The 26880-nt window shown below is 39.1% G+C and overlaps 3 protein-coding genes across 5 annotated transcripts; 2 read left to right on the plus strand and 1 right to left on the minus strand.

Moving 5' to 3' along the window:
• Nucleotides 1-1362: 1362 nt before the first annotated feature.
• On the plus strand, nucleotides 1363-16423 carry LOC132783451 (dual oxidase). Of its 2 annotated transcripts, none has more exons than XM_060788611.1 (11): nucleotides 1363-1429; nucleotides 3982-4419; nucleotides 10590-10670; nucleotides 10905-11254; nucleotides 11355-11559; nucleotides 11618-12021; nucleotides 12077-12354; nucleotides 12646-14418; nucleotides 14478-15561; nucleotides 15630-15758; nucleotides 15821-16423. In XM_060788611.1, the coding sequence occupies exons 2-11, from the start codon at nucleotides 4233-4235 to the stop codon at nucleotides 15947-15949; spliced, it is 4620 nt and encodes a 1539-aa protein (XP_060644594.1). In that variant the 5' UTR covers nucleotides 1363-1429; nucleotides 3982-4232; the 3' UTR covers nucleotides 15950-16423. The 2 variants fall into 2 exon arrangements, with proteins under 2 accessions (XP_060644594.1, XP_060644601.1); XM_060788618.1 differs by having other exon boundaries at nucleotides 1413-1429; nucleotides 4190-4419.
• An 86-nt stretch (nucleotides 16424-16509) lies between these two features.
• On the plus strand, nucleotides 16510-18275 carry LOC132784798 (glucose-6-phosphatase catalytic subunit 1). The gene is made up of 6 exons (XM_060790658.1): nucleotides 16510-16548; nucleotides 16779-16882; nucleotides 16945-17109; nucleotides 17168-17648; nucleotides 17816-17931; nucleotides 17983-18275. Exons 1-6 carry the CDS (start codon nucleotides 16510-16512, stop codon nucleotides 18179-18181), a joined length of 1104 nt encoding a protein of 367 aa, XP_060646641.1. The 3' UTR covers nucleotides 18182-18275.
• Nucleotides 18276-18562: 287 nt separating this feature from the next.
• Nucleotides 18563-26540, minus strand: LOC132783462 (growth/differentiation factor 8). 2 transcript variants are annotated; one of them, XM_060788639.1, is made up of 5 exons: nucleotides 26156-26540; nucleotides 20966-22244; nucleotides 20629-20898; nucleotides 19383-19762; nucleotides 18563-19306 (listed from the first exon to the last, which is right to left on the minus strand). In XM_060788639.1, exons 2-5 carry the CDS (start codon nucleotides 21903-21905, stop codon nucleotides 19145-19147), a joined length of 1752 nt encoding a protein of 583 aa, XP_060644622.1. In that variant the 5' UTR covers nucleotides 21906-22244; nucleotides 26156-26540; the 3' UTR covers nucleotides 18563-19144. The 2 variants fall into 2 exon arrangements, with proteins under 2 accessions (XP_060644622.1, XP_060644614.1); XM_060788631.1 differs by lacking the exon at nucleotides 26156-26540 and adding an exon at nucleotides 22738-22981.
• Nucleotides 26541-26880: the final 340 nt, after the last annotated feature.

Genomic DNA, 26880 nt, shown 5'->3' on the forward strand with positions numbered 1-26880 from the left:
GACATTCTTGGCTCTCAAGTGCACTTCAAATATAAGAAGCGTTTTATCAATTGCTTGGGAATTGTTTCGACTTGAAAAAAATATTTCATGTTCAACTGCCATTAAGAATATAAAACATGCTCATATGCGAATATCTTAGTTTAATTTAGCACTCGTCATGTAATGCACTTCGATAAGTAATTAAATTAATTAATTTTTATATGCTGTCGTCAGCTCTTGACATTTTTATCTATGCGTGCACAGTGGCAACTTTATTTCTTCTGACGAGTTCAAAATAAATTCATTTTAAAGCCTTCTAATAAGGCGTTAAGTCGAGTTGACTCATTACACTTCGATTACTATCTGTAGAGCCCCGACATTAAATTATGCATATAACATTAATGCCACAGATAAAAGAGGCTTATTCTTAAAACTGATATAATGGAGTAATTCTTAAATCTATTCAAATTTATTTATTTAAAATTTCTGATAGAAATAAAAAAACTCTTAAGTATTTAGATTACGGATTATTTGACTTCTCAAAATTTACAATCCGAAATAATTACTCACAAATGTGATCCGCTAAAAATTGTATCAAATCTTTTCACCATTTAATCTGCTTAAAAAAATGTAATTGCAGTGTCAACACAGCAATTTGATAGATTAATATGTATTTATTATTTTTTTTTTTTTCTATATGCAAATATTTGAGGCCTGAGGCCCATGTTTCATCAACATGATCGTAAATCTTCCACAACAAGTCGTTAACAGAATTAAGAACTCATAAAAACCGAAAAGTATAAGCAAATTTACATAGTGTACAGCTGATGGGGAGCTTCAATCACTAGCTTTGACTACTCAATTATGTAGCTGAAGAGCGCGATGAAGTGAACCTCTTCATAGTTTGGCTCTCTTTGCAAATGGGAAGATGAGTTCCATTGAAGATGCTTGCTCTTCAGCCTGCTCTTCGCAGAGATCTGCACGGAGCTGATCTCTTTTGATCAGATGACCAGTTGGAAATGCCCACACAAAATGAGCGTGTGTGTTGTTTGTTGTTTGAAAGCCTGTTGGGTTCCTGTGGGAAACGTTGACATGACAATGATTAATACGACACGTTGTCATGTCGAAAATGACGGAACTCATTTAGAGGCGGACATGGAGACGGATCAGGGGACAACCACATCGCTCAAATCCGCTATACAAACGAAATGGAGCATAAACCGTACAATGTTCGTTGGAGCACGCGGCGAGGAGAGACAGCCAACCAGTAATAGAGAGCGCAAGCACTGTCGACCGGTTTCTTGGGAGAGCAAAGAGGGGGCGATGGTGGATTTTGTGTGATGTGCTCCCTAGCCCATCTGAGGTGCCAGCCACACAGCTGAGTTTCAGTATTCAACGAACTCTTGGCCGCTGCGGACGTTTGTGCTCCCCTTGCTGCCTTAGCAAACTGGTGAGAATGAGAGAACGATTGAGACGGAACGGGATCGCTCTCTGATCGTAGTGAGAGTGAATGTGAAACGTGTCGCGCATGCGCTGTAGTTGTTGCTATTACTGTTGCTGTTGCGACTTGTGCTTCTCCGTTTCGTTCGGTTTCGTCTTCACCGTTATTATAATTTGTGTGCTGTGCGTTTTTTATCTATGCAAAGTGACAACCGAAGTTATGTGGATGGCAAATTGTTGAAATTGTTTGTCGAAAATTGCAAGCCCAAAGAAAAATAAGAGACTTAGTAAAAACACCAACAACAACAAACAAGTGAAACAATCCACCCGCTGCAGTGTGTGCGTGTGTGTGTATGCGAGTTGTATTTTTTTTTTTTAAATAGTCTTCCAGTTGTTGTTGCTTCTTTGTTGTGTTGTTGCTTTTTTGGGTCGTCGTTCGTTGGTTCGCCATCTCTGTTGCGCACACGCAAATTCGTCGTCTTCGGGGCGTCATTTCGCCTCTTCTTTGTTCGCGTAGAGCGTCGTCTTCTTGTCTTTTGCTTATGTTCGTTTTTCGTTCGTGAATATAATTTATTTTCGTGTTTATTTTTGTGGCTGCTGCTGTGGCTTCTTCTCTTTGCTCATTCCTCCTCCTTCTCCATCATCATCCTACTCTTCGCACCAGCGATGCAACAACTCCAACAACTTGGTAAAACCTATAAAAAAAAAACACAAATACAAGAAAAAAAATTGTTTCGCTTGCGCAATTTTTGCAATAGAAAAAAACAAAACAAAATCAAAGTCAAATTTCCGAATTCGGAAATAAAATAATCGGAAGTGAAAAAGTAACGGTTAAAAGTGTGAAAATTAAACAAAAAATTCGCCAGTTGCTACTAATAATAATTGTGTTCAACAATTTATAAAGAAAAAGAAAAAAAATAAAAAAACGAATGAAATGAAAGTTGCTATGGGCAAAAGTTGAAAAGCTTATAAACCAAGTCTGTGCATGTGTCTCGTGAGATTTGCATACAAATTATGGTTAAATTTAGACCCCACCGCATTCCCATGGCCCCTTTACAAAGTAATAGTAATTAAAGTCATATTCCGGAAATTGAAATTGTTGCCAGGCGAAGCAAGAATGTTGTTTAAAAGATACTTAAGTTGCATAGGCAAAATGGGAAGAAAAGAAACTTTTCTAAATTCAGAAATAATTCTGTTTCATTATTAGCCTTGGTTTACATTTAAAGAAATTTATTAATACTTAAAACTAATCCTATATGAATCTCAACATTTGTTATGGTTTGCTTAATCTCTGTGCTTTTAAATTAGCTACACTCAGTAATTGCCAGTGGGTTTTGAGTAATCTTCGGTTTAATAAAAGGGCCGCCCAATTCAACCTTTGTCCATTACTCTTTAACCGCGTAATTTTTCTTTACATTCCATTATAATTATCGCTTTCAACTCTTCCACGCTTTCATGAGTTTCTGCAGCTCTTCGCTTGAGTTTCTACACCCCCCCCTCTACAATCACCTTTGAGTATTCATTACAGTTTCTGGAGGAATATTGGACTTACTTAAGTAGTTTGAGCTCATTTTGGGTGTCTCTTTGGCTTTATGACTTCGTTAGCTTTGCGAGGATTGTGTTGTTGTAAATGCTATTGTTAATTGTTTACAGTTGTGCAATGGATTTTGTTATTTTGCTTCTCTATATTTTTTTTTATTACTCTGTTGTGTTATGTTGTTGGTTTTTTCGGCTTCTTTCTCGACGTCTCGACTATTGTCGATTATGACTAATGGACGTTTGTCGGTTGTCGGTTTTGTTTGTAAGCTCGCAGAAGGTCAATTGTTTTGTGGGTAATTCCGTTTATTTTATATATACATATATATATGTATATCTGATATTTTTTGTTCAACTTTTTGTGGGTTGACTTGCCGTTTATTTTGCTGTACACATTGCATTTAATAAACGCGTTTTTTTCTGCTTTACTTACTTTGTGCAATATAATTAATTTCAAACATTAACGAACCATTTCGTCATTTACTTAAGCCTTTTGTGTAGTTGTTTTTTATAGTTGTTGTTTTTTCATTGTAAAATATAAAGCACTTATGGTCAATATTGTTTTTTACTTATTGCTTTTTATTCATTTTTAAATAGTATTGAAATGAGAAATGTATTTTTAAAAGTGCAAATTTTAAATGCATTGAAGCGTGCTATTTTATTATAGAATTCGATTATTGATCTACTTATTCCATTGAATTATTACAATAATAATTGTTATGGTTACATATTAGTTTAACTTTTTTTTTTGGCCGATTATTGCTTTTGGGTTTTGGTAGAGGAATTTAACTGCAAAAATCAACAAAAATTCAAGAACAAAATAATACTACATCGCACACATAAAAAAAAACGATCAAGCTTGACAAAATGAAATAACTATATCGTGAAATAAATGCATAATTTAATGAATAATGAATAAATGTTTATGTCAAAACGCGTCACGAGTGTTTATCTTAAAGCAGCAACGAATCTTCAATCGTTTCTAATATGAATCAGAAATATTAATATAATCTGTGTCATTTGTAGTGCTATATAGAATTTCCCGGAAAAGATGAGCAAACATTGAAAATTGCACACGTGTATTTCGCAGCAGTCAGCCAATGTGGCGTGTGATAATAGAAATCTATTCGAAAATAATGCAAAATTAAGGCGCCCCAAGCAATCGAGCTAGCGAGCGACCCCCTTCAGTGCTTTACATAGTTTGTTTAATTAATTTCACAATACAATCCGCCAGTCAACGAATTTGTTTATAACAATAGCAATACTTGGCAATCAATATGAGTGTTCCAAGCGTGCCCCAACAGCGGGCATCATCAACAACTACCACTCGAACAACATCTAAAAAAGCACAGCATAGCTGGAGACTGAGACTATATCTAGGGCCTAGGGCGCTAGCCCCTCACAGCGCCCTCCTATTGTTGTTGATTAGTCTGGGCCTCAGCCTCGGATTTGTGCATTGTTATGGTGAGTACATTTTTTGCATTGCATATACTCGTATGGCTATACAAATTCAATTAGGCTAAGTCTTAAAGAAAAATGCATACTAACCAAGGCTGACTTGATGAGAGCTAAGTCAAACCAGCTGACACAGCATAGAAGTGGGATTAAAAGCAATTATAAAAAGTATGACAGCAAATGCAAATTTATGATCAAAAAGAGATATGAGCTTCTCAAGTTTAATATAAGATTTTCACTTATTCACTTCACTTATTTTGATGTTGATATTGAGTTAAATAATTTGGAGATTGATTTCGATTTCTATGCCCACTTTCTTTCAAGGTAGATCGATTAACTTGATAGACACTTTTGAGGTGTCAATCAAGTGAAAAGAAAACAAAGAGCAAGTGCTAATAGGATACATAATGAAATTGGTAAAGAAAGGAAAACAAAACGATGAGGTGAAGGCAAAACATATTTGCATACAAGTCTAGCGATTGAAGTGTGATCCAATGTTTAACTTCCCCATACCAAAACGTGCCACATGTGGTGTTGCGGGTCAGAGGGGGAGTCGCTAATACAATGGGTAATATTTCACATTGTTTGCAATAATTTCATTACGTTAAACAACAGCAACAACAACAGCGAGAAAACAAAAAAAGGCAAATGATCCGCTGTGCATAAATCAAATGATTGGCAAAAAATTGCAAGCAAATAAAACGATCCGTGAAATTATATAGAAGAGGGCGGATTGGAGGACAGAGGTTAACTGCTAACCGAAGTAACCAACCCAAACATACACATAGACACACAGTCAGTCAGTCAGTCAGTAAGTCAGCCAGATGGGTTGGTTGATCGTGCGTTGACATTTGACTCGGCGGCGTTCGAAGCTGCTGGGGCTGGGCCACGCCCACTTACCGTTTATTCAACATAGTACGTGACCAGCTTCAACAGTCAGACATCTTAGAATCAATTGCCCCCCTCACCCGATTCACCCGAGTGCTCAGGAAATACTCGTATTAATATGAATAATAAATAACCAACGCCGTCGTCGTTTATCGGTCAGTTGGAGGCACGAGATCTTGGCATGTCTGCCGATATGCTGTCAGTCATAGAAACAGAGGGGTATTGTCTAGACTCTAGACTCTCTAGACCACAAGCTGTATGTTAGATCTCCTCACGAGGATGACGTCAAATAGTCGTTAGCAAGTTATAATGTGCCATTATGATGCGTTTATTTGTTGTAATTACAATAACTTTTCCTATGGCAGTTGCTTGAGGTGATTTGAAATGGCTAATTATACGGGAAGTATAAATTAATGAAAATTAAGAATACTTGATTAAGATAAAATGTGAAGATTTTATTATGAACTAAACTAGCAAATAGTCTTTTGAGTTCATAGTGAATTTGACATTTTTCAATAGTTATAAACTTTCAAATATTTCCAAATTAACTTAATAACTTTTTAAGCTGATTGATTACACTTTCCATAAAAAGCAAAACATTACAAATACTTCAAATGATGGCAAAAAATCCCCAACTTGGATAATCTTAGGCCGATGCTTATTATTTATTGTACTTATATGGGGATTTTACCACAACCACCATAATTATTTCAATTACTTTGTGATTCTTCTTCCATTTCGATTTTTATATTGCCAATTGTCCAAAATAAAAACCACCACAATTATGAAGCATATTTCAAGCATGTTGTGCTTCCCAAGATCTATCAATTTGCTATGTAACCATTTTCGCCATTATAGATTTCATTTAATTATTTACATCTATGTTAAAATAGCCAATATTGGAGATTTTAATTAAACAAATGGCATTTTGATTAATGGAGTTAGAATGCCAAATATACAAAGAGCAAAAACGCAAACAAAATTCATTAACATCGTGTAAGTAAAATACTTAAAATGAAACAAATGCCCGGCTTGTTGTATTCAGTATCATTTTGGACTTTTTGGAGTGACTGCATTCTTAGACAGCATTTCAAGATGCTGACAACTTTTTCTTGTTGTCTAATTAAAGTCGCAAAGATGAAAAAGAATTTTGGGCTTCATTAAATTTGTTAAATTTGGCTTGGCGTCGTCTACCTGCACCTGGGTGTATGGATAGTGTTAATTGATTTTTTATGAAATTAAGTCATGTGCGCATTTTTGCCAACTCTTGAATTGGCAACCAATTAACAGCTAACAAATAGACTTTATTGTACTCGTATTGCATTAGTTTTATGTGCCAATGAATTGAAAACTTATTTGTGGCGCCTCTGACAAATTGATTGGGTCAACTTCTTAAAACTAAATGATGTCTTGGTTGTGCTCATAAGCTACTGCTATAGATTTTTAAAGTCGCAATTCACGTGATTAACACCAGGCTAACAAATATAATACAAGACAGACACTAAAATTAATGTTCAATACTTATTTCATTATAAACTTTAATCTTGTTTAAATTGTTATTGGTGTAGAAACTACAAACAACGCAAAATAATTATAAAATATTGTAATTTGTCAATGAAATATTCCATTCGAAACTGAGTATTACCAAATGAATCCGCCAATTTGAATTTTACGCGCTTTTAATTACTGCGTGACGCAATAAGTTACGCTAAAATCCGTCGATTTTCCTCACATTAACTCGATACGTATGTATACAGATTTTAGTGTACACGTATGTATATGTGCGGCGATATACCCAGGTTTTGCAATAGACCATATAATCACCAAAAGTCACGCATTAGGCTAACAGATGAAAGTGAAACATGCAACAGCGTGGACAAATCAAAAGACTTAGAAAACGAACGTGAAATCGTTGACAATTGATGACGAACGAAACAAACCGACAATTGTCTCTCACCTTATGTACTTTATATATTTTATACTGAAAGTATATCATATTTTTGTTGTGCTTTTTGAGGGGGCAATCCGTGATGTCGTGCATGTTTTCCCCCAAAAACACACATCGGTATCTGTGGTGGAGTCCGTCCGATCATTCCGTGCTGTGAGGCAGGTGTTTGACGCTGGCATTCCAAAGCCACCAACGCAATCGGTGATGTACGATATGTATCGTATATATTATTTATATGTACGAACGTACGTACGTGTGTCATCTGAAGTCAGCTGAGGCTTCCGTTGACTCTTCGCTCTTTCTCACACTCACTCGCTGTGTAACTACTCTTCATCTCGTTGTTGTTGTTTCTGTTGTTGCTGTTGTTTTTTGCTAGATACCTTTTTGGTTAACCGGATCTGATTCTGAAGATTGTTGCTTCAGTGTTTTGTTGTTTAAATATAGTCTCAGGTCTCACTTGCTGTTGCCATCCATCATTCCACACACACTCGCAGTCACACACATACACACACACCAACACACGTGCGAGCGTTGCTCTCGAAAATGGCACAAAATATAGTCATGCTGTGTGTTGTTGTCGTTGATGTTGCTTTTGCCTGTCAACGTCATGATTTTAATAGTTATTTCGTCTGAAAAAACGTTTAGCGATTCTTTTGTTTCATCATCGAGCTAAAACGTTTGGCATTTCGAGTGCGCTACATAAAAGTGACAAACAATCTCAGAGTTGAATTCAATTCGTAATTCTTATTCAATAAAAATTCACAGTATTATTTCGAGTATTATTTATGGCGCCCAAATAGGTATTCCTTTTCGCCTTCGGATGCAAACACATTTGTCACTACTTCTGTTATACATTCATTTAATCCCGAGCATCCAGTTTGTTTTTGGTTGCGGCCATTGCCTTTCATTGTTGAACTGGTTTAAAGTAAACCATTTCTCTTGTGGGAGTCTAGTTAGTCAGATAAACATAAAAACCGGTAGGAATATTGAAATAAAACTTGAGCAATCTAAAGATTTTCTTATATCAGCTGTTGAATATAGATTTCAATATACATGCTACCCATTAAATATATCTTTAAAAAAATATTTATAGAAGTTAGAGGAAAGAATCCCCGAACACGTAAAATCAACACGTTCCTGATAAGTTTCAACAAATTTAGCAGCACAACAATAGTAACAACATGCAAAATGATGATAAACAAAATCTAAAACTTGTTTGAAAACAAAACTTTTTGATTTTAAATGGTATCATTAATGAAATCTAGGTAGTGTCTATAGGGTATGACATAGTTTGGATTCCAGTTTACCTTATGATTCAGAAGCTTAACTTAAAAAACAACACTAAATTCGTAAATATGGTACTAATAAATAATTTTGTTAAGAATTCAATTAAATTCTAAGAAAAACAAAATTTTTTGCATTTGCTTGTCTTAAAGTAAAGCTAGTTAAGTACGGATGAATAATCAGTTGCTTTACTTTAAGTTGTCTACTATTTTAGTTTATTAGAATGTTTGTCGTGCAATACACCAATAAATAAAATGTAAATTAATTTAATGAATATAGAAAAAACATTTGAGCAAATTCTAGTGCTCGACATTAAATTAAGCTGAAAAATGTTCAATTTGTCATAATAAAACAGTTACCGTGCTAGTAAACACTACATCCAATTAAAAGTCTAACAAATATGTAAATTGAGGCCTAAATATTAGCAATAGTCTGTTTGGGAGGGGTTGATACTTAAAGCCCTGACCGCCAGTCAATCAATTTTGCAGTCAATTAAAGTGACTAAACGCATTCACTCAGTAGCTAAACAATCTACAAACTTGCAGTTCTCACTTAGTATGTAAAAAAAAAACTGGCTTAGTGAGCTACTAGTTCAAATAATTGTAACTCATTTTTTGTTTCATTCTCGGAGCAACATTTATGGCATTCTCAGATCTTAACTAGAACAATTTAATGCGTAATTTGCACGCACAAAATGTCACAAAATAAATCTTAATAAATTACCGACAGTTATCGGCTTGCCTAACTGACCATAAACAACTTTTTCGATTATTTCGCAATTAAACAGGTAATATACATATTCGCACACGCTTGTACTCAACATTAACTGGGATTTAACATTATATTTTTCTTTATTTCTTATAAATATATATTTTTTCGCAGTTCTTACTGAATAATTTTAAAATGTGCTTTTTAAATAAAATCTCTGTGTAGAGTTGGGGGGATTTAAATAAAGTTCTCTATACTATCTCTTATAGAGTATTATAACTATGTTCATTTAGGAAATGTTGATCAGCTTCAACAGCCGAGACTATATAGGCATGTCTGTTCAACTGTATGAACATCTAGATTGAGAGCTGCAGAAATGCAAATCAAACAGAAGGCATAATTTAATGCTGGATTGGAACATATAATAGTTCTCGTTGACAATCTATGGTATATTTTAAAAATAAAAGTATATCGATATACTTAATATAGCTTTCAGTATATTTTTAAAATATGTTCGGTAAATTAATTTCTCAGTTTTTTATAAGAATAGTACCGCAATGTGTTCTATTTATTGAAAATGGCTAGCATTGTTTCTTGTTAAGTTAAATGCCTTCTGTTAATTATGGACGCTTCAAATTATTTCAAGCTAATACAGAAAATCGGAAACCAATTAGATTATTTTTTAGCTTACGCTTGTATTTTTTTTTTTTATAAATCGCGTCCAATTTTGTGTCTAATATGTAAATCGTTCATTTCCGCAGTAAAATCTATTGACTTAACCGCTTGACAACTAAGAGAGGAGAATGTATACAATCTAGACCACCGATTTTGTTCTATTCTTATATATGTATATGCCCAATTTGACAATAAACATACGGATCTATCAAATCGGATCACATTATCATATAACTGTCACAATCAATGATCAGTTAATAAATGATTTACTGCGTGAATAACTTGTTTGAATTGAATTCAACTTTTAGGAAATTCCATAATGCTTGAGTGAATTAGATCAAATTATAGAACGAAACATAAGACATTTATAGTTACGTTTTTGATATGACATCTTGTGTTAATTTGTGTCAATGCAAAAGTATTAATATCGTTAAGTTTATATGTACTATAATTTTTAATCCAATGAATCTAAAATCTAATCAATTTATATCTGTATACTTACATTATATATACTTTCATCACTTTTATTTTCTAAAATTTAGTCAACTTATATCTGTACACTTACATTATTAATACTTTCATCACTTTTAACATATATTTGTTAAATTATTTGCTGCAAAATGCATTCATTAACAAGTTTTTCTAATCGTGCGAATTTAATTCGATTTGTTTTCAGAAAAAATGTATAGTCAGACTGAAAAGCAGCGTTACGATGGCTGGTATAATAATCTGGCCCATCCCGACTGGGGCTCTGTAGGTAAGTACGAACTGCATGTGGTCTTAATTAGATATAGTTATACTGTTTATTGCATTATAATTATATGTAAATACGGCAACTTTCTGAATGTTTGTTGAACTGTGCAGTCTAATTTAATTAGGTTCGTTGAGAATGCAAACTAAATGTTAAAATTAGCATAACACCAACACGATAATAATACGCGATCAATTGCATAGTAACAGTGATTAAATAGGATTTGAAAATAATTTTCAGATAGCCATCTGGTGCGCAAGGCGCCGCCCTCATACTCGGATGGAGTATACGCCATGGCAGGGGCCAATCGACCCTCGACGAGGCGACTGAGTCGGTTGTTCATGCGCGGACGCGATGGATTGGGTTCGAAATTCAATCGAACCGCATTGCTGGCCTTCTTTGGGCAGGTGGTGGCCAATGAGATTGTGATGGCATCAGAATCGGGCTGCCCCATTGAAATGCATCGCATTGAGATTGAGAAGTGCGATGAGATGTACGATCGCGAATGTCGCGGCGATAAATACATACCCTTCCATAGGGCTGCCTACGATCGGACCACGGGTCAAAGTCCGAATGCGCCAAGGGAACAGGTGAGTCTGAAAGTGGGCAACCCAATAGAAAATAAAAAACAAACCAATTGGGAGCGTCAAAAACTGGTGTACAAATGTCGCTATAAAAACTACTCCGCAGATAAATCAAATGACTGCTTGGATTGATGGCAGTTTCATTTACAGCACCTCCGAGGCGTGGCTCAATGCCATGCGCTCCTTCCACAACGGCACCCTGCTCACCCAGAAGGATGGCAAGCTGCCGGTGCGCAACACCATGCGGGTGCCGCTCTTCAACAATCCGGTGCCGAACGTCATGAAGATGCTCAGTCCCGAGCGGTTATTCCGTAAGCCAAATCATACTACGACTATCCTAGAATTCGTACTCAACAATCCTTATTGCAGTGCTGGGAGATCCGCGTACCAATCAAAATCCTGCCCTCCTATCCTTTGCCATACTCTTTCTGCGCTGGCACAACACACTGGCGCAACGCATCAAGCGCTTGAATCCCACCTGGTGTGACGAGGACATATTCCAGCGTGCCCGCCACACTGTGATTGCCAGTCTACAGAACGTCATTGTCTACGAGTACCTGCCGGCATTTCTGGGTTCACCTATGCCACCCTATGAGGGCTATAAACAGGACATACATCCGGGCATTGGTCATATATTCCAAGCAGCCGCTTTTCGCTTTGGCCACACCATGATTCCACCCGGAATCTATCGACGCGATGGTGAATGCAATTTCAAGCAGACACCAATGGGATATCCCGCGATTCGCCTCTGCTCCACGTGGTGGGACTCCAGCGTGAGTATGTGACTTAATTTAAACTGTTCTGGAACTTATATTTACCTTTTTGCAGGGTTTCTTCACCGACACCAGCGTGGAAGAGGTTCTGATGGGTCTATCTTCGCAGATTTCAGAACGAGAGGATCCTGTTCTATGCTCCGATGTGCGCGACAAACTTTTTGGACCCATGGAGTTTACGCGCCGCGATTTGGGTGCACTGAACATAATGCGGGGTCGAGACAACGGTCTGCCCGATTATAACACCGCCCGAGAAGCTTATGGTCTGCAGAGACACGCAACTTGGACGGACATCAATCCGCAGCTATTTGAAGCACAGCCAGAGCTATTAGAGTAAGTTTAAGCAGTTAACAATTGTTATTGGGTATTTATTATAATTGAGTAATTTGTTATGCCAGAGGCAGAATTGGTTAGAAACACAATAACACGGAAACTGAATTGGTTTTAAGTAATTTATTTGTGACTGACTGTGAGTTAACGACTAATTTAGTGGATAAATGTAGTAAAATATTTTAGATTATGTTAATCTTTTACCTTTGAAGACTAGGCAAAACAAGTGATTAGAAACTAAAAGTAAAAAAAGTGAAATAAGAAGAATTATTAACGCCATTTTCTGTTCTGCAGTATGTTAAAAGAAGCCTACAACAATCAGTTGGACGACGTGGACGTTTACGTCGGCGGCATGCTGGAATCCTATGGTCGTCCTGGAGAGCTTTTTACTAATGTGATCAAGGAGCAGTTCACGCGGTTGCGAGACGCCGATCGCTTTTGGTTCGAGAACGAGCGAAATGGCATCTTTACGCCCGAGGAAATTGCGGAGTTACGCAAGATTACGCTGTGGGACATCATTGTAAATAGCACAGATATTGACGAGGATGAGATTCAACGCGATGTCTTCATGTGGCATGCAGGAGATCCTTGCCCGCAGCCAATGCAGCTGAATGCTACAGAGCTTGAACCCTGCAACTATTTGGAGGGATACGATTACTTCTCCGGCTCGGAACTCATGTTCATCTATGTATGCGTCTTTCTTGGATTTGTACCCATTCTGTGTGCTGGCGCCGGCTACTGTGTGGTTAAGTTACAGAACAGCAAGCGTAGAAGGCTGAAGATACGCCAAGAGGCATTGCGAGCACCTCAGCAAAAGGGTTCCGTGGACAAGATGTTGGCACGAGAGTGGTTGCATGCCAATCACAAGCGTCTGGTCACTGTCAAGTTCGGTCCTGAGGCTGCCATTTATACAGTAGATCGCAAGGGCGAAAAGCTGCGCACTTTTAGTCTGCAGCACGTGGACATGGTCAGTGTGGAGGAGTCAGCCACCAATCACATCAAGAAGAAGCCCTACATACTGTTGCGTGTGCCCAGCGATCATGATCTGGTGCTGGAGCTAGAGTCCTACGGAGCGCGGCGTAAGTTCGTCAAGAAGTTGGAGGACTTTCTGCTGCTTCACAAAAAGGAACTCACGCTCATGGAGGTTAATCGTGACATTATGTTGGCTAGAGCAGAGACGCGAGAGCGCCGCCAGAAGCGGCTAGAATATTTCTTCCGGGAGGCCTACGCCTTGACGTTTGGACTACGACCTGGCGAGCGAAGACGTCGCTCTGACGCCTCCAGCGATGGCGAAGTGATGACCGTGATGAGGACCAGCCTGTCGAAGGCAGAGTTTGCCGCCGCACTGGGCATGAAACCAAACGATATGTTTGTGCGCAAGATGTTCAACATTGTGGACAAGGATCAGGATGGTCGCATTAGTTTCCAAGAGTTCCTCGAGACGGTGGTGCTCTTCTCACGCGGCAAAACCGACGACAAGCTTCGCATTATCTTCGACATGTGCGATAATGATCGAAACGGCGTCATCGACAAGGGTGAACTGAGTGAGATGATGCGCTCACTGGTGGAGATTGCACGCACCACAAGCCTGGGCGATGATCAGGTCACTGAACTGATTGATGGCATGTTCCAGGACGTTGGCCTTGAGCATAAGAATCACTTAACCTATCAGGACTTTAAGCTGATGATGAAGGAATACAAGGGAGACTTTGTGGCCATTGGCCTCGATTGCAAGGGCGCCAAGCAAAATTTTCTGGACACTTCCACGAATGTCGCCCGCATGACCTCGTTCAACATTGAACCTATGCAGGACAAGCCACGACATTGGCTGCTCGCCAAGTGGGATGCGTACATAACATTCCTGGAGGAGAACCGTCAAAATATCTTCTATCTATTCCTGTTCTATGTGGTCACAATTGTACTCTTCGTAGAGCGCTTTATTCACTACTCATTCATGGCAGAGCACACGGATCTGCGGCACATCATGGGCGTGGGCATTGCGATCACGCGAGGATCAGCTGCCTCGCTATCCTTCTGCTACTCCCTGCTGCTGCTGACTATGTCCCGGTGAGTAAGCTTAGACTCTTTCTTAGTTAACAGTATATTATTCAGTTCGGTCTTTGTAGCAATCTCATCACGAAGCTCAAGGAATTCCCCATACAGCAATACATTCCTCTGGACTCGCATATCCAGTTTCACAAGATTGCCGCCTGCACAGCGTTATTCTTCTCGGTTCTTCACACAGTCGGACACATTGTGAACTTTTACCATGTGTCAACGCAGTCGCATGAGAATCTCCGCTGCCTTACGCGGGAAGTGCACTTTGCCTCCGACTACAAGCCGGACATCACGTTCTGGCTCTTCCAGACCGTGACTGGCACCACGGGAGTGCTGCTCTTCATCATCATGTGCATCATTTTCGTTTTTGCCCATCCCACCATACGCAAGCGTGCGTACAATTTCTTCTGGAACATGCACACGCTCTACATTGGCCTCTATCTGCTGAGTCTGATCCATGGACTGGCGCGCCTGACGGGGCCGCCTCGCTTCTGGATGTTCTTCCTGGGACCTGGTATTGTCTACACGCTCGATAAGATTGTCTCGCTGCGCACCAAGTACATGGCATTGGATGTCATCGAGACGGACTTGTTACCCTCGGATGTGATCAAAATCAAGTTCTACAGGCCGCCCAATCTAAAGTATTTGTCCGGGCAATGGGTGCGTCTCTCCTGCACCGCTTTCCGACCCCATGAGATGCATAGCTTTACACTGACCTCTGCACCACATGAAAACTTCCTCAGCTGTCACATTAAGGCACAGGGTCCCTGGACCTGGAAGCTGCGGAATTATTTCGATCCGTGCAACTACAATCCTGAGGATCAGCCAAAGATACGCATCGAAGGTCCGTTTGGCGGCGGTAATCAGGATTGGTATAAGTTTGAGGTGGCCGTCATGGTGGGCGGTGGCATCGGTGTCACGCCCTACGCCTCCATACTGAATGATCTGGTGTTTGGCACCAGCACCAATCGCTACTCGGGCGTGGCCTGCAAGAAGGTCTACTTCCTGTGGATCTGTCCATCTCACAAGCACTTTGAGTGGTTTATTGATGTGTTGCGCGATGTGGAGAAGAAGGATGTGACGAATGTCCTTGAGATCCACATCTTTATAACACAGTTCTTCCACAAATTCGATCTAAGAACAACGATGCTGGTGAGTATCACACATAATCAATAAATTAATTTCATTATTATTGATTTAATTTTCTGTTTCCCTTGCAGTACATTTGCGAGAACCATTTCCAGCGCCTCTCCAAGACCTCGATATTCACGGGTCTGAAGGCAGTGAATCACTTCGGACGTCCCGACATGTCCAGCTTCCTTAAGTTTGTGCAGAAGAAGCACTCCTATGTAAGCTACTCTATAATTTATATAATATAATATGATTAATCCAATAACTATTTCTCTTGCAGGTTTCTAAAATAGGTGTCTTCTCGTGCGGTCCGAGGCCGCTGACAAAGAGCGTCATGTCTGCCTGTGATGAAGTGAATAAAACACGCAAGTTGCCTTACTTTATACATCACTTTGAGAACTTTGGTTAAGCTTTTTGCTGTACCGAATAACTCTACATTCTCTGCCAGAAACAACAACAACAATCACAAGAATCTACGATAATACAAAAGATAAATCTACGAAATATTTATGTATTAAGTTTCATTCATTCTCAGCATTTAAGCGAATTTCGAAGCACACTCTCTTCCTGTACTTTTCGTACTTCTCTATTTAACCACAACTATCTCTCACCTACACATACACACACACTCACAAAAACACACACACACATCTCTACTGTACTTAAATGTATGTGTAAATTTGTCATGCGCCTGCGTTCATAATTTAGTCAAGTTCTATTTAGTGCATTATGAAAATTTTCATTGATATTTAGCGACAAACAACAAAGCGGCCTCTACTCAATTTATGCTCATATGCTCGTATGTGTATATGTTTATATATGTATGTATGTTTGTGTATATGTGTATTTATTAAAAATATGATTTGTTATCAGTTTTTGTAAACCGTTTGCATTATTTATTAAAATTTACAATATAATTGAAACAACGCACCATAAATATCTTTTGTTTTCATTGACTAGCTGGTAAGTATGTACTCCATACAAGCAGTGCAATTCAATTGCAAGCAGGTACTTAGCAGTTGACCAAGCAGTGGAACGGCGACTGTTCCCTGGGAATCAACCGTACCAAGCAGTTCACTTGGGAAGCAGTGCACTATCGCGGAGCTGTCACAATATTTTGGACTGCACTGTGTTCAATTAAAGCGCTTGCGCTAAAAACAGCTGAGTTCCGAATTTCCTGTGGCACTAATCCTGGCAATAGCAAAATATTTATCAACTTTTAGTTAAAAGTAACTTAGAGTAAAGCCTGCCGATGGATTTGGGAGGTGTTTCGCCTGGCGGCAGATTCATATCACCATTTGCTCAACGCGGAGTTGCATATTAACGAATGGGTGCAGGAACAGTAAGTATATATTTCTGACCAATTAGAATCCTTGCTTATGAATAAATGATAATTCCTATCAGCTTGAGCTTGGCAGAACCGCTGTTCCGATTCATCAGTGTTTATCTGGAGCCTGGAACGCTGTTCAATGTGCTGATTCCTTTGATGGGAATCCTCAGTCAAGGTTTGCTCACGCAGTTGCTCTACATGATTACCGTAGTCAGCACAGTGAGTTCCCTAGAGAAATGGTTAGTTGCGTGACAATTATAATCGATACTTTGTAATTGAAACAAGTGATTTACACAGGATATATCCGGAATTGCGCCCGCTTTGGTGGCTACGTGAACTCTACGCAAATGGGAATAGAAATGCCATCAGATCGGGCATCGCTCTTCAAAGTCACGATCTGAGCTGCGAGACAAGTGGCGGTCTGCCGTGTGCTCACTCCATGTCCTTGATGGCATTCCTCGTCATACTCAGCTCACACCTGTCGCTCTCAAGCGGCTGTCGAAATCGCAAAGTCCTTCTGTATAGCCTCGTTGGCTGCTGCATGATGAGCGTGTGGCTGAGTCGTCTCTATTTGGCCACCGAGTTCCTGCATCAGTGTTTGCTGGGCAGTTACATTGCCATCAGCACATTGAGCAATATCGACAGGCACTTGGATTACTTGAGAAACCGTCGACGAATCCATTTTGTTGTTATAGTTCTTCTACTTGGCAGCCTGGCAACGGCGGTGTATTTTATAAAGCTGCGTCTCGGCTTCGATCCGCATTGGTCTGTGCGGCAGGTAAGGAATTTATTGGCTACCTATTTATACCAATTTTTAATTATTTAAACTTATTTAAATATTTTAAACTATTAAAAATTATCTGAAATTATTTACATTCAAAGTTATTTCCCTATTTGTATATTATTATAATTAAATTCAACGGTTCAAACAACCTTCACTTTTAGGCTTTCAAGTGGTGTCCAGAACCCACATATATGCGGCATGAAGGAAGTCCCATATTTCTGCTGACACGAGATCTGGGCAATTTGATGGGCGTGGCTTTATCAGTGCCTCTGGAATTGTATGTTAATTACAGCTAATATATGTGTAAGCTAAGTTCTGTTTTCCGCAGAAAACCAAGAAAATCATCTCTATCTCGACGCTTTGGGGGCATTCTAATTGTGGAGATTTTTAACCATATTCTTCGTCTTTACACTCCCAAACAACATGGACGCTTTGCCTTTTTGGCATTTGAATTTAGTCGTAATGCACTTCACTCCCTGACATTAATCAAAATCTTGCCAAAGTTGATTAAGGAAAAAGTTGCGTAGGTTTATAGGCAATAGCTCAATTTTCCATTTATATAAGGTCTAATCTAATTTGTAAGATAGTATAAGTCTCGAAAAATAAAATCATTAAAACTAAGCAATTAATTCCTTATTGAAGTAAATTGACAACATAAGAATTTACTACACAATTATGGATACGTAGTCATAAACTTATTGTGATTTTTATATCGCGTATCTCACAGTCAACCACACTAGACTGTAGCTTTCCTACCTGTCAACTACTTTAGTAAAAGTATATTATTTTATTAATTATTTCTAAAAGAATAAAATGTTTATTCTTTCATTGAAATCCCAACACTTCTTATGTTATTTAAATCAATATCTTACTAAATTAATTTATTTGAAACTCAAAATTTATTTAGAAGTTATATTTTATTTTAGCATTTTGTTATTTTTCTTTTCAATAATTTATGACACTACTTAGAGGCGAGGAAACATTACATAAAACAAAACTAAGCTAGAGTGCACGTATAATTAAATGTTAAATTAACTAATTAATGTGTGGATAACGCAATTATTGGCTAGCTACTTATGTGAATTAGAGTATCCATGGTTCGAGTGCGAATGCGAGTGTGATTGCGAGTGCTTAAGTACATTCACTTTAGCTTTAACTAAATAAGCTAATGGCAACTAGACTACGACTAATGGCAGCGTAATTAAGATAAGTAAGTAATTTAAATACCGTTAGCTTAAATAAGTGCAGTGACATGAAGATGATTAATGCAATTAAATAAACGGAAATAATGTGAGATGGTCATGGAAATGGAATTGGAAATGCGCACTAAAGATCTAATTTGTCCGATTTATGGTTATTGAGAGAGGGATAACGCGATGTGGTTTTCCGGATCCCAACACAACTTAGGTAGATGTATTTCGATTTGTATAACTAATTGCATTTTTCTGCGTGTGTTCTATAGCCTTGGCCCTTGGCCATAAGATTCCCAACTATCTGCAGCCGCACGATTCGACGATCATGTTGGGCAGAGTTTTGGTTGTCGCCACCTGGTTCGAATCAAGCACGACCAACTGCAGCGAGGAATACTGTTTGGCGGTACAGCAGGGAATCAGATCCAACGGCTTGCGTGTACCATTTGATGAAAGGATTTTCTGCAATTGCCAACAAAAGAAAAAAATCCAAATTTAGTCTCAATATAACCGAAAGTATTGCAAGCTTTAAACTTACCAGCAAAGAGCTGTGATGTGACGAAGCCTGGGCGACACTCGCCACAGAGCTGCAGGAGCCACGACAGAAGTAGGCTTCGTAGCCACTGGGATGCAGGATCCAATTGTCCCATCCAATGTCTGCAAACGAAATGTTGAGCTTCTCACGACAACATTCGGTCACACCGCTGGAGCAATTGATATTGCGCTTCTGACGCGATTTACTCGGACGATTCTGCGTGTCGATCATGATGAAGGGTCTGTAGTTCTTGTTCACCGAGATGATCTGCTCCATGCTGCTAATATCGCACGATTCGCAGGTGATCTGTATAAGATGACTAAGCTCATGGCTGCCGTACCACCTCTTGATGGGCCAGTCGATATTGATTTGCATCCATTCATCTGCAAAAGCGAAAGAATGCAAGCAAAATTAATTTATGGGGAACACATATTGTAAATCAATATTTAATAAAGTACAATTTTCTACAAAAAGTTATCCAAATATATATGTTTATGAGAGTATTATAGCTTTGTGCCTGCAGAATATCTATGAATGGTAAGAAAGCCATACTGAAATCGGGTATTAGATACTTTGGCTGGTAATTTGCTTTTGCTTTGGCTAGTAATCCATGATAAATGTTGTAAGTGGTACTAAATCAATATACCAAATATAACCTTCAGTATATTTTTGTATTTGAGTATCTTATTTAACTCGCTTTGTACTAGTAGTATGACTTAATCATTAATTTTGCAAATTAATTAAATTCTTAATGCCTGTAATTTGAGATTTGCGGTTTTAGCTAATTCATTGTTTTTGTTTTCCACCGACTAAGCATTAATTTGAGTATTTAGCTGAGCTAGCCTCACCTAAGCTTATCTACGTATGACCTGCGTAACTCGGCCGTTGCACGATTTAGCATCGTTTTCTGGGCAAATTGTCTTGTGAGCAAAGTTCAATTTGGCGCATCAGCGACAAAAATATTTTGAAGTGGATCGCAAGTTATTCACCCACAATTCTCGCTGCGCTATCAGGTAAATAACCAATGATCCCACAACAAGCTAAATAAAGAAAAAGCAAAGCTCCGCTCCACTCACTGACAACAAGTCTCTGTGGGCATCAAGAAACAATTTGCCATTATCATCGCAGCTTTGCAGCCTTATAATATACTCGGTGATCATGATAGGAATTACTTATAAACTGGGAGGGAGAGAGGCCTTTGATGTGCAAAAGGTTCGCTGAAATTATACATTTGATCCAATATGCTTACCCTGATCATCCACCGATTGTATGGCTATCGCCTTGGCCAGCGGCAGATACTCGGAGTCCAGTTGCTGCTCCACCTCGGAGACGACCAGCGTGTGCTTTTTCTGTGGCCCATTCGATTGGCTCTCGTTGCTGGCCTTGGTGTAGTTCTGTTTGTTCTTGTAGAGCCACAAGACGGCGTTGCTCACATCGAAGCCATCGGCATCCACGTCATCGATCTTGAAGCTGAAGCACATGGATGGATGCACGCCCAGGCGACTACATTCGATCTCCTCTGCAAATGATAATGAGATGCAGTTATAGCTAAATCGTTCTGTCTTCCGCTAACTTTGTGAACTCACCTCGCTGCAAGAGTATAAACTTCTGATTGGTGCGCGCATAGTAATCATCATAATCTTTATTCTTGTTCGCCTCATCCGACTGTGTGAGCGTTACGCCCTCGAAGATGGGGCGTGGCAGCTCTGAGGCCGAGACATTGGGGCTCTCCTTGAGGCGCAGCTTCTCGAGTATCTGCTGCTTGACGAACTCGATGCGCAGGCGCCGCAGTTCCTCCTCTGTGATGTGCTCCACTTGGCGATTGCTCTCACATTTCGGGCAGCCGCCACTTGCTTTCTTCGTTGTGTTTGCAGCGCTTTCAATTGGAACTTCAATTGGGGCTGGATCAGGAGCTGCCACTGGTTGCTCTACAATGAGCTCTGGTGGCGCAGGCTCAACCAGACTTGAAGCCAGCTCATTTTTGACATAATCCTCTTGCTCGTTTTCAGCGTTGAACAGCAGTGCATCCTCCAGGGCTGGAGCATCAGCAAACATTTGTGTAGAGTCCAGGTAATCGCTTTGCTCATCGGGTTCGTCGTAGTTGTATCCGTGACTGAGCAACTGCCACAGCTTGGGACTGTTCTTAAGCTCTTCATCCGACACACGATGATAACTGCGCTCCTGCTGCAATAGGTGCTCCCGCTGGTGACGCAGATGACGCCTCAGGCGTTGATAGTAGTGGAATAGCTTCCGCTGCTGATTGGCCGTCGGTTCCTCCTCCTCGCTGGTGGGATCTGGGGCAACATGCTTTGGCTGACGATCCCGCTGCTGGCGAGTGTGATGCTGCTGCAGCTGCTGCGACGTGTGTTGCACATGCTGATGCGGCTGGTGTCTGGGATGCGGATGAGTGCGCACCAGGGGCAGGCTGAGCGACTCCTGGGAGCTGGCATGTGACCGGGCATAGATGTTGTTGTTCTCGAGTGCCAGGCACAGGAGCAGAGCCAAGGTCATGAAGTACTTGGCCATTTCCGGTTGAGTTGGGTTGATTGGGTTCACTTGTGTAAACTGGACACCTGGTGTTTTAGTTACTTAATTAACTACACTTTATTTATCCGCGATTAAATTGTTATCTGTTTGGCAGCAATAGAAACTCAATGTTCGTAGTCCTTTTGCTTACAAAACTCATAGAATTGCAGCTGTGTTCACTAATTGTTGCCGTTTTGCTTGCTTTTTCCGCTTGTTGCACTTTTAATTTATTTTATTGGATTTTACCAAATGATTCTAGACGTTTACTAATTATTTGAGCAGTTGATGCATATTGTTCACTATTTCAATTTATTACGAACAATTTGTTGTAGCAATTATCTGGAAATAGAAAGGAAAATACAATTTTTATAAAATTTTAAATTCAATTCAATAGCATTTAAAATTGAGTACAAATGATTCATGCTAGTAGCTAGTGATCCCTTGCAACGTATTTCATGTTCATGAAAGTTCAACTTATCGCCCATCGAAACGTTTTTTTCCCTCATTTGGACACGCGGCAAACTGCAGGGCAATACGAGTATAATTCATATTTCTTGAGATTATTTATTGTTGCATGTCAAATTGAAATGCAAATCGTTGCAATTAAAATATTTAATTGGCATTATCAGTGCAAAACTGCGCAACAAAAAAAAAATTAAATGAAATAATCATATTCGAATGTTATGTAGCGCCTGCCAATCAGAGCGAGGGCGATTAATCGAACTCAAAGACACACGAGTAACTGTATCAAGTATACGCCGCGTAGGGCATGCAAGTAGTGCTCCATATATTTATATACTATATAAGCAGATCAAATAGGGACCACACGTACCGTTGCGCACATTAATTATAATTTGATGATTTGGCACGATCCAGAGCCGAAGCGGCAGCCGAAGCTTTAATCCAAAGCCGGGGTCAAGCTGCGAACCCGGACACGAATCACAAAATACGAAACGAATTATGCACACGACGAAGTTTTGCGCAGCTTGTGATTAAATTTTATGGTTTATTTTCCTTTCAATTTTTTTGTTGCTAATTTTCTTTTAGTTCCGTTGGGGACATGCGACAGCGCAAACGAGTTGTGAATGAATGAGCCAGCTGCCTGATTAGTAGAACAATTTATGTGTGGCGAAGTTGCGATTCCAATTGATTGATCGCTGTCGTGAGTGAGAGCGCACACAACGCGAGAGAGCCAATGAGTTGCGTCGAGAGCGTAACGAACGCATACGAACTTGGTTGGCCGGCATACGAACGAGCTTCAGCGAACACGAACATGCACGAAGGTTGCTGCTGGCTTTCGTTCGTTTTCCCACAACGACCCCCTCTCGAGACAGCAGACACAGAAGCCCCGCCACCATCACCATGGTAGTATTGGGTGCTGAAGACAAGACAATTCATATGCAAATTCTCTGGTTCATTGCATCAGCTAAAGACGACGGCGCCGACTTCGCTGCTGCCAACAGCGCATAAAATGAGATTGCATAAATTCTTAGTTCATTTAAGTTTCAGTTATTTTTGGATAATGCACCTGTGAACGTTACGCCACGCCCCCGCGTAACGCCCAATGCCAGATAGGCGCCAGCAGCGTAATTCGGCTGCACAATGAAATTGAAATTGAATCACTCACGCATTCCCCCAAACACTTGCTTGCCTGGCTTGTCGTGTTCATGAGAGTCAATCAATTAATTGCCAACACGTTGCTGATAAGCAAATCTTTCGAGTCGCTCTACTACATGTGTATGTAGTATTCAATGAGCAGCGGATTCTACATGAATAATGGCACATACTCACATTGCCATTTGAATATTCGAATGGATGATATTCATTGAAAATGTAGCGCCTATTATGTGATTTAAGATTATGTAGAATTATATTTACTTCAAGAACTTAATCACTTTGCACCGAGCCGCTAATCGAGCTGATTATGCTGCGATTACTATAAGAAACGGAAATTAAAAAAAATAAAAAAAAAAAAACAGCCAAAGAAATTAAACAGCCGCATGCCTAATGATCCAGTTCGAAATAATTGACCTTGTTACGCTGCGTTTAAAATGTATTGAGAATTTTCATTCGCATTTTCAGTTCATTGTCAAATGGTTTAAGCTTTACTTTGCCAAGATACAAATTACATCAGCCAAGTTTAAAAACGTGATTAAAGTGCTACGTGAGCCAAAGCCAAACAATCTACTCACTAAGTTTTCAATTTTGTCGCCGGAAGAGATGAAAACTGAAATACTATATAAGAGACCAAAAAGTCGGAAGAGAAATATTCATTTTATTATCGCGAGATGGTATTTGCCTTTTATTGGCCTATTCCGGTTTTCTCTTTCATCCGTAAAGTATGCTGTGGCTTATATTAGACAACTCTTCCTGGTAGTGATCATATGTGATCTACATACATATGTATGTACAAATGTTATGTACAATGCTTTGCTTGCCCTTTCGATGATGCCCTTTCAGAAAACATAAAACCGATTAGTTCAACATTATCAGTCCATATTTTGCATCTACGCAAATTGACAAGATCCAAAGTGTTTTTCCATAGTTACTAATGACGTCGATTACCTCACTGATGTCTTTAGAATGCCAACACGTGACACGCGGCACATTTTTGACGTAACCCTCTGTTTTTTTTTGCAACGATCATCACAAATTATCAGCAACAAAATCACAGATCAGTAACATACAACACTATAAAAATGCCAATTAGGGGCGCGCGACTTAATCAAAAAAAAAACCGCATGTGACGATCCTAAAAAGGGGGACAACACATGCAGAAGAAAAAAAAAGACACTGCACTCTACACACTGTGAGAAAATGGAGCAGAAATAAGAGCAGCAGCGTAGCCAACGTTGGCGTCAACGTCGTCAGCGAATCAAACAAGTTGGCGACGTCACTGTACACGCAACCGAAGCGTGATGCAGCGCCAACACAGAAGCAGAAGCAGCAGACAGAAAGAGAGAAATAAGGAAGAAGACGCAGACGAAGACGAAGTTCGTTGTCAACTGGAGACATAGTGTTGTGTAGAGTGTTGTGCACACACACACACACATGGGCGCACTCGGGGTGCAAAGTACAAATGCAAATGCAGACGGGCAATGGGCAACGCTGACATCTGGGGGTTTTCCATGCGTTCCTCTGCTTACATACATACATACTTATGCATTGAGCGGCATATCATTATTTCTTGTCCCAAGATTAATACAGTTGCAGTTGAATGCACTGCAGAAATGCTCCTTTTCACTTTTCAATTTCAATTGTTTGATTGTTGTGTTTTATTTTTGGTTTTTCGACAGAGTAATCTCACACTGTTTCTCTCTCTGTCTCCATCATACTCTCTCGTTTCTGCTCAGGCAAAAGAGCGTAGCAATGTGCTGTGATCAGCGTATTGGAGCATGCTTCGTCTGAACTTTGGAATCGCACACACGAAGATTGCTCCGATTTGCTAGGTTATAGGCAGCAAAAAACCACTTAATACACTTTTTTTTGCCACACGCTAAAAATTAACTACACATCTCTGCGGGTTAATCCCATCAAAATGCTTGGCTGTCAGGGATTTCAAAACATTTTCGGAAAACATTTCTTATTGAAATCTTTATACGCCATTTGGTTTATATAAGTTGACTTTTTCACACGCTTTTAGCCAAATATGCGAAATCGGGTTTGAGGTTATGTTGCCAGCATGGTGGTCATTCCAATATGGCGCCCCCCTTTAAACCTGCGCAATCATTGATCTATCACCGATAAAATCGTAAATGAATTCCAAATAAAATTTAAGATTCCACTACATACAAATTGCATATAAGTTTTGCTATGGCTAACTTCGAAAAGATTAAATGATTTCAATTAATTTAAAGAAATTTCATCACAAATAAATGTTTCATAAATAATCCAATTTATTTAAGCCATTTCTTATGTCGTATTAATTCTTAATACACGTGAGTTGAAGCCCAAAAAAAGTAAATTTTAAATTTATAAATAAATCCAATATATTTAAGCTAAACCACACGCAGAGGATTATCAGACTGTTATATTTAGCTAATGGTATTATGTGTTGTCAACTGTCAACGGAGAAATTTTGGCATTTATTTATTATTTTTTTTATTTGGTACGAATATATTTATAAGAGGATATCTATTAATATCTAAAAAGTTATTTAAGTTATCTAAGTAGATGAAGGCCGTCAACAGTGACCTTCGGTCTTTATCTACTTCCGTAATTAATTTACATTCATATATTATATAACTCACCTTTTTATAAAATCCTTTAAAAGAAAATTAAATTTTTTTCATTTATTGTAAACTGATTTGTGTAATAGTCCGAGCAATTTATAAATTATTATTCATTTGTGCAAATCATTTTTCACTATAAAATCATTGTTACTAATTAAGTATTTCACCATTTGAACTTGTCAAATATTGATATGACGATGACAAGCGTTTTTCTTTTTTTTTCATGAATGTTATTAAAACATAATTATAATTCAAAGGCTTCGCCCTTTGCAGTATTATTATTTATGCACAGTGCTTTAAATAACATTTAACACTTTTCTTTGTCCAAAATAACATTCGCTTTGATCACAATAATATAGAGCAACTTTTTTTTGGCTCGATCCGAGCAGTCAGAACGTCTGCGTGTGAATAATTCGATGCTGGGCATTCAGCTACCGCAAAGGCTGCCTTGAGTTGGTTTGGGTTGTTCTGGTCTGGCTTTGTGCTTGGGACTGAAATGAATTGTCCCATTCACCGATCTTCATTTACTCCCGAGAGTGGGAGAGAGAGCAAGAGCAAGTGTGAGATTGTGTGTGAGAGCGTGTATTATTGTTTTGGTATTGTTTGATAACAGCGATATAAATATTTAGCATGTTCCACCGTTCATTAAATGATGCGCAATTTTGTGTACCTGATTATGCCAAGGCGAGCGAGAGGCGGACGGAGAGAGGTCGATGGTGAGTTTATTTCTCATCTGATAAGCG

Source organism: Drosophila nasuta, chromosome 2L (genome assembly GCF_023558535.2).
Source record: "Drosophila nasuta strain 15112-1781.00 chromosome 2L, ASM2355853v1, whole genome shotgun sequence".
In the NCBI taxonomy this organism is placed as follows: domain Eukaryota; kingdom Metazoa; phylum Arthropoda; class Insecta; order Diptera; family Drosophilidae; genus Drosophila; species Drosophila nasuta.

Excerpts from the sequence above, each read along its gene's own strand:
- LOC132783462 (XM_060788639.1), bottom strand. The coding sequence starts at position 21,905 with ATGGCCAAGTACTTCATGACCTTGGCTCTGCTCCTGTGCCTGGCACTC. Across the intron at positions 20,899-20,965 it reads GTTTATACTCTTGCAGCGAG|AGGAGATCGAATGTAGTCGC; the intron begins GTGAGTTCACAA and ends TATCATTTGCAG. Across the intron at positions 19,763-20,628 it reads ACAATCGGTGGATGATCAGG|ATGAATGGATGCAAATCAAT; the intron begins GTAAGCATATTG and ends TCGCTTTTGCAG.
- LOC132783451 (XM_060788611.1), top strand. The coding sequence starts at position 4,233 with ATGAGTGTTCCAAGCGTGCCCCAACAGCGGGCATCATCAACAACTACC. Across the intron at positions 12,022-12,076 it reads CCACGTGGTGGGACTCCAGC|GGTTTCTTCACCGACACCAG; the intron begins GTGAGTATGTGA and ends ACCTTTTTGCAG. Across the intron at positions 12,355-12,645 it reads GCACAGCCAGAGCTATTAGA|TATGTTAAAAGAAGCCTACA; the intron begins GTAAGTTTAAGC and ends TCTGTTCTGCAG.
- LOC132784798 (XM_060790658.1), top strand. The coding sequence starts at position 16,510 with ATGTACTCCATACAAGCAGTGCAATTCAATTGCAAGCAG. Across the intron at positions 17,110-17,167 it reads GTGAGTTCCCTAGAGAAATG|GATATATCCGGAATTGCGCC; the intron begins GTTAGTTGCGTG and ends TGATTTACACAG. Across the intron at positions 17,649-17,815 it reads CGCATTGGTCTGTGCGGCAG|GCTTTCAAGTGGTGTCCAGA; the intron begins GTAAGGAATTTA and ends CTTCACTTTTAG.